Genomic DNA, 10,907 nt, shown 5'->3' with positions numbered 1-10,907 from the left:
CCAATTTTAGTTATAATTATTTTCTCTTTGACCAAAGAAAACTTTAAAAAGAATATCACATTATCTCTATAAAAACAACTATAATCAACAACTTTTTATCAAACCTCTTATATAGACTGTGTGCTGTCAATATTAATGAGTGGCCTATAAAACTTAAACCCTACGACTGCAAGCCCAAATAACCAAAAAAGCTCTTTCAAATATAATCATTTCATTATTAAAATTTGCATTGTGATTCCACTCAAAAACCATACCGAGATTTGATTCTTTGATTGCCAACATTCTTTGATTTCGGTGGCCACCCTCTACGGTTTTTTGTCCCATAAAATACCTTCTTATCTTTTATAACCAAATTTTCTTGACCACCTCCCTATCTCAAACTATCTTGTTTCTTTCTTCCCCTAGTTTGTTTCTCCTTCTTCTTTGCCTCTTTTTTTTTTGCGGTCTCCCTCTATGCTTCTTCATTTCCACTACGACTCAATTACTTAGGGTTCATTTGCATGTTCAGGTAATGGTGTACTGGTTATTATTGCTAACTTAACATTGAGGTTTCTTTCACCAACGTTTAAGTATTACATCGGTAATGGCATTTTCTCTTCCTTTCTCCTCTGCTCTTGGTTCTTGACGTTGTGTTTTAATGATGGGAACATGCAGCAACCATTAGATGTGATGGTGATCTCTCCTTTGATAACTAGCAGGGCAAGGTGGCAATACAAAAAACTCTCATGTGCCTATGGAGGGTCATGATATTATGATTTTATATACGAAGATATAGATGCATGACTTGACCCTTCTCATCTCTTGTAATGCATGATCAATAGCTCTGTGTATCATCTACAACAATTTTCTAATTTCATGGAAGTCAACCAGAAAATATATACTTTAAAATTGAATTGGAACTAATTTGACTTAATGAACTCTGAGCAAGGTGGGTGATCCGAGGTACAATTATGAATTCCAGCTAACATTTCTTCAACATGTATAATTGTTTGCACTGACAATGGATATGGCAGGACGAATCTTGATAGCTCATCAGAACAACATATCTAGGCATTTGCTTTGATTCAAACTCTTTATAGTTTTCTAATGCAATGATGTTGGTATTAGTCTTCCCATGAGAACAATAATCTAGCTCATTTCATTTACAGTATCCCTCATTTGCTAGGACATTAATTGGCAGTCTGCTCATAATTGATTGTGTAGTTCTAATGATTATATATATTATGAGTGCCTATGACCTAGGTACATCAAATAAGAAAAGGATATGGCCAACTTACTTCCAGAGCAAGAACACTAATTGCATGAAGGCAGGATTGGTATGAATCAATTTTATTTTATTTTGTTGTTTAGAGTGTGATTGAGACACTTGAAAGGAGCTTTTTGAACAATTACAACGATTGATCCCATTATCAACCTTCCCAGTCAAATATGTAATGGTGACTGTAGAGTCTATAAAGTAACGTGAACAATAATTTCTTAGTTTCCTACAAGTAGTAAATTTTCTATTTTCCGGTGGCACTAATTTAAACGTTTCTCTATCTATTTTGAATATTAAAATCAATTTTTTTTTTGAAAAAAAAAGAGCCAGCAATAATGTATTGGGGCTTGTGGGTAAAATATTGTGTTTTCACAGTGTTTTACTTCTTTTTTTCTCATCATATTTTTTTTCACTTCAGTCGCAGGTTTTTTTCTTCAAATTCATTCTTTAATGTTGTGTTGATTAGAGTTTTGGGTTGATGAATTTTTTTTATTTGTATTTTATTTGTTTTTCATGATTCTTTCAAACAATCCCAACATCGGGTTGGTGCTTGATTTCATGAAGAAAAAAATCAATTCGGTTGTTGCAAAGAATTGAAGGTAAAGGAACCAAAACTGAAAACAAAGAACAATGCCAAGCCCTTTTTTTAAATAAAAAAATAGTGTCAACTCTAGTCTTTTTTGTTTTCTTTTTCTTCAATCATCTACAATTTTTATTTTCAATTAGATCCCTCAATGTTGTATTGATTGAGATTTAATGTAGATGATTTTTTTGGTCTATTTTTTATGTAGTTATCTTGATTTCAAAAAAAGTCTTGCAATTGTCTTGGTGCTCAATTATATGAATAATGGTCCGATTTTATTGTTTGTTAAAAATTAAAAATCAGAGAATCAAAATTGTATGACATAAAAATTTAGAGGTCCTTTTTAAAAACAAAATTTATTGGCAACATCTTTTTCACAAATTTCCTCTTTAGGTTTGCAAAAATTATTTTTGGTCCCTTGTGTTTGGAGCTTAAGCAGTTCAATCTAAAACTTTATTTTTTATTGCATTTTAATCTCTGAGTTTGAGAGAGGGGAAAAAGTTGTCGGATTATTGCTAGTAGAGAGAAAATATTAGCAAACATTCACTTTTTGACGACAAAACTCGTTGTTCTTGGTGTTAATAGATTATATTCAATGATAAGAGTTTCTTTTAGGCATTTCTTTTTGTCTTTAAATTGTTAAAAAAATAGATCGGGACTCGAGAGTTTTTATATTCGGGTTGATTTTTCATTTTTAAACCAATTAAATGCTAATTTAAGACCAAAATGGGTTTATTGATGTTCTTAGAGTGTTTCTTTATAGATCACCGACTTTGATATTAATTATAACAAACTTGATAATTCAAGTTGATAATAACAACAAGTTTATTAAATTAAAAGAAATTGACTAACAAAGACCTAATTGAAAAAAAGAAGATAATTTCAAATTTCAATGTATTTCTTGTTTTTTTAAATTAAATTTTTTATTTCAAATCAAGTAAACTATGAAAACACCCACTAAATTGAATGGAAAAAAATTAAATGAACTCCCGCCCAATTTATCTTGACATCCGGACTGTTCTAAAATTCATGTTCTCTTCTCAACTAAATTGTATAACATTGCGATGAAAAAAACTTTCCCATGACAACGCGCGCCTAATTGACTAATATAATTAATTATTTTATGTTTTTTTTAATAAAAAAAATAGATATTTACCATCCCCATGATAGTTATAGAAGTCAACAATTGGTCCACGTGGAAGGAAGGAGAAGGAGGTGCAGCTAATGGAGGGAAAGAAAATAAATATGGAAAGACAATTTTATCTCTGTACTTTTGAAAGAGAGGGAAATGGCAGAACTCAAAAAGGAGAATTTTGTTTGCCTTATTTGGAAACGGGAAGAAAATGGAAGGAGCTGGAAATATCTATAGTGAAAATTACTTAAATATCCTTGGTTTCATTTAGGCAACATTTTAAATTTAAATTTAAATTCAAAAAACTTTAATTATTTGAATCAAACTCCCTCCAAATTGTTTTCTCCCCTTCATTTTATTGCATGTGTTTTTCTTTCTCCTTCCAAATAATGATAAATAACTATAACTAATAACATTTAATATAATGATTTTATATGTCTTTTACACTGCAAGCAAATCACTTGTATAAAGCTATCACTTACCACGTTCATCAGTAAGAAATATTTAAATGTTACTCTTATATTTCAATAAAGGATAAAAAAATTTTACGGTGCTCGTGCTCGAACTGTAACTAGTGATATTCTTTGAAGAAAAAGAAAAATACAAGTGGGAGAGCAAGAACAAAACCAATTATTAATCGAAAATGATACAAATACTTTTACTTAGTATTTCTCTCTCGTATTTGTATTTATTTATTTATGTAAAACGGGTCATATTGATTAGTTGACAAGATATCACTAATTACATATTGAACATCATGAGATTTCTCTCTTTACAAGACACGAGTAAATAAAAAATTTTAAATACAATTGAATGAGCTCAAAATTCATAAAGCAAAGGGAACTTAATTTTCTATATAGCAAAATAATTTCACAAGCAATTTGTTCTTAAACTAAAAGACATGAAGTTTGGAATAAATGCAATGCTGCCTAATTTTATTTTATTTTTTTAATTATGGGTGTTTAGGCCAGCTTACGTGTACCTTAATTAATCCTTCAAGATCCTGAAGTTAACGACCATGTAAGTTTCTAGTGGTTTTAAAGTTTATGAAACTTAAATTAGTAATATCTGAAAAACAAATCCAGAACTTGACTAGTTAAAATCTAAGGTTTTGATTAATGAAAAAAATTAGATGAATAGAAAATTGAAGATTTGGTAACATTACAAGAAATATTAAAATCTAAGATTTTGATTAATGAAAAAAATTAGAGGAGTCCATAATTAATAGTTGTTTTGGGTTTAATTATACCGATTTTTTTGTTAGATTTAGTGATTAAGACCAATAAAATGACGGCGAGTTTTTCTTTAAAAAATCCCTGATATGGATTTACACTTAATTTGATAATTTGTGAAAATAATTAAATTTGATAGCTTATTGAAGTAAAGGCATGTATGTGTTTGGTTCGTGAAAGTAAAGGAAGTTGAATGAATCAAGATCTTAATTTTAAAGAAATGTTGCATTATTCTTATTTTATAATTTCAATAAATTTGTTGTTTTTTTCACTTGGTCAAATATGACCTAAAAGAACATGCAAATTGGGCATTTGAATAAAATCAATTTGAAAATTCATTAACTCAAATGGAAATTATAGGAGTACAAAAACTTGTATAGTTATAATCATAGTTTTTAGACCCGGTCCAGTTCAAGGCCCGGGTTTCAGGTTTTGACCGGGTCACCAAGTCGTTTAGGTCATTTAAAAAAAAAAATCAAAACGACATCGTTTTAATAAAAAAACAAAAGTCAGCGGATTACAACCAGGTTTTTGACCGGGTCAACCCACCGGGTCACATCGGGTTTTTCCTTCCCCTGTTTTTTCTTCAACCCGGTCCGGTTCCAGCCTCGAGTCGCCCGGGTCCCGGGTCGATCCGCCAGGCCCGGCCGGGTTTTAAAACTATGGTTATAATGAATGGTAATTTAATTGATTATAACTAGAGCATGCGATCAATTTATTTTATTGATTTAATTGATTATAAAAACTAAAAATCTATAATCGTCAAATATTATATTAAACATCACCTCGAGAACATAGTAGTTCATTTGATCACATCATTTTTTTTAGTTAATTTTAACATATGAATATGACAAGTGAAAGGGTAAAAATTATGAAATGGTTGCCAATGAACTTTGCATCAAAAATAATTTTTTTGGAATTTGTTATTTGTTTTTATAGTGTGTTCAAAGAAAAATGGGGGTTTAAAATAAATCAAAAAAGATACAATACTATTTTTTTAATTGTGATGCATGACCCGAGCGCATTGTGGTCTACAACAGCGCACCTTAAGCAGCTTCTCTTTTCCTTTTTGTCCTTGAAAATTTGTTTTATTAGTATCCTTGATTTATTTTTTCAATTCCATCCTCCCACATTATATTGAAATCTCATATATATTTTTTAATTTTACATGCTATTGTGTATTTGTAAAACTAAAAATGTCATGACATTAAATTGTTGTTTGATGTTGTGAAATAAATTTTAATTTTATCAATTAAAAATCTTAAAACAACAAGGACTAGATTTAACACAAAAATAATAAAAACTTTTTTTACAATTTAAGAGGCGTGGAAAACTACAATTTAGTCCTTCAAGTTTTTGTTTTTAAATTTGGTTCTTGTATTTTGAGAGTTTCACATATCAATCCTAAATTTTATTTATTTCATGTTTTAATTTCTGAAATTTAAAATTAGAGAAAAAATCGTTAAAAACAAGAATATAATAGAAAAAATAATCGGTTAACCATATTTTAACTACTGAAAAGCTGATTTTAATGTTAAAAAGTTCATCTAAGAGAGAGTGATTCAATTTTTGGTGATATTTTTCTTCGAACTTGTCTTGAAAAACAAATAATTAGCCGTAAATGTTTTTATTTATTTTGTTGACGATGTATCATCTTCCCGTTGAAAAAGAGAGAGGCAAATAGACCAAACCTTCCAAGTTCCAAGCATACATGAGCTCAGGCTTTTTTCTTGGATATCCCTTAATTTCTCTCCTCTTTCTCTTTTTTTCTTTTTCCTTATAAACTAGCTTGTACTAGTTTAATATTTAAAATATTTAAAATAATTTTCTTATTAATATTAAATACGAAAATTAGTTTTTTTATTAAAAATATATATATTTTTTCTCATTTTAGTTCAAATTATTATAATTTTTATGAGTATTGTTTTCTGACTGCTGTTAATTTTTATTTAATGAAATATGTTGCTAATAAAAAAAATATTTTGTTGGCAAAATAAAAAAATTACATGAAATTTTTTTATTTTTTTACTGAACTTATGAATATTTTTTTTTTATAACTGCATAACTTGTCATAACTTCTTAAATAACCCACTGATGATCAATATTTTGATACTTTCATTAAAACTAAAAATAAATTATTGAGTTGCTTATTAATCACATAATTATTGAAGTAAACAAAAACTAATTACACCATCGATTTAAATTACCACATCAAAGCTTGAAAACCATATAAACATCCATCCCACCGTGGTGTTCCAAAACAAACCATGGGAAAAATATAATATATTAAAATAATATTTTTAAAATAATTTTAAAAAATAAAAAGATAAAAAATAAAAAGAATTAATTTTTTTAAAATAAAAAAATAAACAGCATCTTTATTGAACTTTTGATTAATTTTAAAGAGAGGAGAAGAAAAAGACAGGAAAAGAGTCCAATAACATTAGCCCCACAATTTAAAATAATAAAAATAAAACAAAGCAAGTAGAAGCCATTTTCAACGGTTCGATTCCATCTCTTTTCCCGCATTAAAATAAATAATAAATAAAAAATAAAAAACTTTATCCCGTAACCCTACAGTACTATTTATTAGTCTATTATGCAATATACTATTATTACATACCTCATCTTCATCATCATCATCATTTTTCAATTTTTCATCAACCTCCACCCAGCCCTCAATTTCCTCCAAAACACACACTCACATCCTCCACCCTATCTACCTCTGTCTAAATTTCTCACCTACCCCTCTTTCTCTCTCTAAAAAAAATTAATTTTACTAAAAATCTCTCCTTTCTTTTCTTTCTCTCTCTAAAACCGCATCCATGGACCCACCACCTCCTTCATTATTGATCCATCCACCACTCCCACCGTCCTCCCCTCCACCACCCACCACCGCCATCCCCTCCACCACTGAAACCATCCCCCATTTAGCTCCTCTTCCCAACCCTGCCCCCGCTGTAACCCAGCCTTCATATGCTGAGGTATTAACGGCATAAAACATACTAAAGAAAAGTTAAAAAGACTTTCTTTTTTTCTTTTTTTCTTTTTTTTCCTTTTTTGTCTAATCTTGATTTCTTTTTTCTTGTTTTGCAAGATGATATATTCAGCGATTACAGCTTTGAAGGAACAAGATGGGTCAAGCAGGATAGCTATAGCAAAGTATATAGAGAGAGCTTATCCTGGCTTACCCTCAAATCACTCTGATTTGTTGACACACCACTTAAAACGTTTGAAAAATAGTGGGGCGCTTGTTTTGAACAAGAAATCTTACATGTTACCCAGATCTGACAGTAACGCAAACATCACCACTACTACACCTACTGTCTCTACTAGCCCTACTCAGATTCAGCCACAGTATGCTGTTCCTGTCTCTTCTGCTCCTCCTGAGCAGAAAAGGGGCCGAGGAAGGCCTCCTAAAGCTAAGCTTAATGGCCTCACTCCAACTCCTGCTCCTGTGCTTGCTAATGGGCAGGCACAGACTGGTCTTGGCTTAAATGTTGGTGTTACTGCTCAGCCTCTCTCGGTTGGGTTTCCTATCGACCCCACCTCCTCGACGGTGAAGAAAGGCCGAGGACGGCCGAAGAAGGTGGCGGTGACTGAAGCTGGGCCGTTAGCGGTGAACAAAGGAAAAGGGAGGCCACCGAAGACTGGACCTTTAGGGTCCAAGAAGAGTCCAGGAAGGCCCAGAAAGCCTAAGTCTTTGGTGGATGCTAAAAAGGGCCCTGGACGTCCACCTAAGAATCAGTTAAAGCCAGTGACCGTTCCTTACGCTGTTGCAGCTCCTACTGCTACTGCTATTGCTACTGATGCAGCAGCTATGTTTAATGTGGGATCACCAAGGCCCCGAGGCAGACCCAGGAAGGGTGCAGCCCTAGCAGCTGCTGGTGTTGGTGCTGTGGTGGTGCAGGCTAAGCGACCAGGCCGCCCACCTAAGCTACCTGTAATTATGAAGCCTAAACCGAAGAAGAGTTCGGGCAGGCCTGTTGGCCGGCCTAGGAAGGTAAATGTTGCTATTTTTACACATACTTGGATATAGATTGCTGATGGTTTTCTGTTGTTACAACGTTAATTGTTGGTTATTGTTAATGTTTGGTAAATTCCATAGTTGTTGGAGTAATCTATTTATTTGGCAAATATGTAGGTGCTTTCTTTTTAGTATCTGCAATTGATAGGTAATGAGGCGCATTAAATTTTGTAAGCAGTGAAGGGTTTGTGTTTTTTGAGAGAATTATGTTATTTGTTATTTAATTATACTGGTCTCATCATGAGTGAACATAATAAGAATTATATCAAGTTTCAAAATGCATTTGTTTTGCATGATGTATTTGATATAATTCTCGCAATGAGCGAACATAATGAGCATTACATCGAGATTCACAAATGCATTTGGTTTGCTTGCTATATTTTGATCTTTTGAGGTTGTAAATTGTCTTTGCTTTTGTGGGACATGAAAAGCAGACTGTTATTAGTTAATTTGCATCGATGCCGATTAGTTCCTTAGTTTCAGCTAGATCACTCTGCACTTGTTTCTTATTTTATGAAAAAAGAAAGGGAAAGGAAAGGCGTTGCTTTGTTTCAATCTGTTAACTAAGATGTGTTCTCCTGTAAGCACAGAGAAAAACATGTTTGCAATTTATGTTGTGCTGACAGTCATGTTATACTTATATCATGCCATGGTCTGAAAATCTTGAACTTTTTTTTTGTTGTTGTTGTTGTTGAGAAAGAAAATTTGGTCTTGAAATTTTAACTTTAATTTCTTTCAAATACTTGTCTTTTGAGGTGGGTCACCCCCTCTCCCAGAAAAAAGGTTTTGAAAAATTGAAAATAGGCTTAGATTTTGAAGCGATTTAATTATAAAAATAACAACCCCCATAATATTCCTAATTGAACTCTGGCCCTTATTCCTTTTTAATTATTTTAGTGTCTGTCATCTACATAACTCCCGACATAAAATTCATACGTCTAGTCCCCTCCCTGTTTTCAGTAACTTTACGCTGTGTTTAATTTGTCTCATAATGGTGCCCACAAATATTGCAAACATGTTATTGAGTTTCTGTCTATAATTCTGTTGGGTGGTGATATTATTTTTTCCCCCAGTATCACAACACCGTGAATTTGATAATTCAAGAAAAATGTGGATAAAATGGTAACAGCCAGAAGTTAGAAAAATTATTTGTGTGAAGGGAATCGTTCTTCTGAATGCAGATGGGCTTGTTTTCTAAATGTCAATAAATTGTTTTCTTTTTGTGTTGATTCTTGAGTCAATCATATGATACTAAATTGATACCTATTATGAGTAGAATTGCATCAATCTCCATGTTCTCCTAATCTGTTCATGTTGAGTTAATTCTCATCTATACTTCTTATTCTGGAAACAAGAATGCAAATGCACCATGGGCAATTACCAGAGCATCTGAGCCTCAAGCACAGGCAGAATTACATGGAGATCTTAAGAGGAAACTTGAATTTTTTGTAAGTCAGACAACAATTTTCTTGCACTTTTATAAAATTTACTGTTTTTGTGATGGACTGTAATTTACTCTGTAATATGTTGCTTGCAGCAATCAAGAGTTAAGCAAGCCATTGGGGTGCTAAAGCCTCACTTGACCAGTGCCACTATCAGTGCAGTTGCTGCAATCCAAGAATTAGAAGGGCTTGCATCAATGGACATTAACGTACCATGGAGAGAGGAACCTCAACCACAAATTCAACCACTGCCGCAGCCACTGCCACAAATGCAGCCACTGCCGCAAATTCAGCCACTGCTACAGCCACAGCCACAGCCCCAGCCGCAGCCGCAGCCGCAGCCCCAGCCCCAACCGCAACCACTGCAGCAACTGCTCCAGAGCTAGGAGAAATGTACGAGGATCATGAATTTGTTCCTAATGTTAGAAACCTCATTGTCAGGATCAGAGACTTGTAAGAAACTTTCTAACCAAGACAGGAGTTAAAAACCAAAAAAGTATGTAAAGGGAATTAGGGAGGACTAATTGTTGTTGTGAAAATGAGGATGTAGTTTGTTGTTTAAGCGAGACCATGGGTGACCATGGATTTCATTGTCTGTTTTAGATTTGATATGTCATTATGATTTTAGTACATTTGAACGAAATTTGAATTCCCCTAGTGTTAGCAGTGATTTATGTCATAATTATCTCTTATCTTTGTCACTCAGCTGAAGACGAATGTGAGAGTATTTATATTAAATCTGTCATAAAATGTAGTTCATATGTTCTTCGCACACTTTGATACCATTTTGCAGATGTAAATGTGAATTGATGTCACTTGAACTTGCCTGAAGATTAAGCATTAGCGACAGGAAATTCTGTCGAGATATCTTGTTGCAGGCAAGTGGAGACTAATCATTGTAGCTGAACATTAATGAGCATTTATGTGCATGGATATGGATGCCAACAAGTGATTTGGTTTTGCTACGTGCTACGATTCGGCTGGCTTTAATTTGATTATTGCATGGTCACTGCCTTCCTTTTCTGCCTTTTGCTTTAACTGCTCAAGTAGGATGGAATCTCAAGAGTAGAGGTTTCAACAGTAACTGCATTTACCAACCAGATCATAGTGCATTGAATTTTTCTTTTTGAAATTCTGGATAAAAAAAACTATAATATGAAAAATAATATTCTAAAAATGCCCTTAACAACACAAGTTCTATTTTTTATTTTTTAAAAAAGAATTATTTCCTTC

General features: G+C 32.6%; 1 protein-coding gene across 1 annotated transcript; it reads left to right on the top strand.

Annotated features, from left to right (window-relative positions):
- Positions 1 to 6,831: 6,831 nt before the first annotated feature.
- Positions 6,832 to 10,379, top strand: LOC7462486 (uncharacterized). Its single transcript, XM_002321473.4, has 4 exons — positions 6,832 to 7,189; positions 7,303 to 8,208; positions 9,588 to 9,680; positions 9,770 to 10,379. The coding sequence occupies exons 1-4, from the start codon at positions 7,031 to 7,033 to the stop codon at positions 10,058 to 10,060; spliced, it is 1,449 nt and encodes a 482-aa protein (XP_002321509.2). The 5' UTR covers positions 6,832 to 7,030; the 3' UTR covers positions 10,061 to 10,379.
- Positions 10,380 to 10,907: the final 528 nt, after the last annotated feature.

The sequence above is a fragment of the Populus trichocarpa genome, chromosome 15 (genome assembly GCF_000002775.5).
Source record: "Populus trichocarpa isolate Nisqually-1 chromosome 15, P.trichocarpa_v4.1, whole genome shotgun sequence".
NCBI classification, from domain to species: Eukaryota; Viridiplantae; Streptophyta; class Magnoliopsida; order Malpighiales; family Salicaceae; genus Populus; species Populus trichocarpa.
The sequence above is the reverse complement of the archived record's forward strand: the minus strand, read 5'-3'. Positions and strand labels throughout refer to the sequence as shown.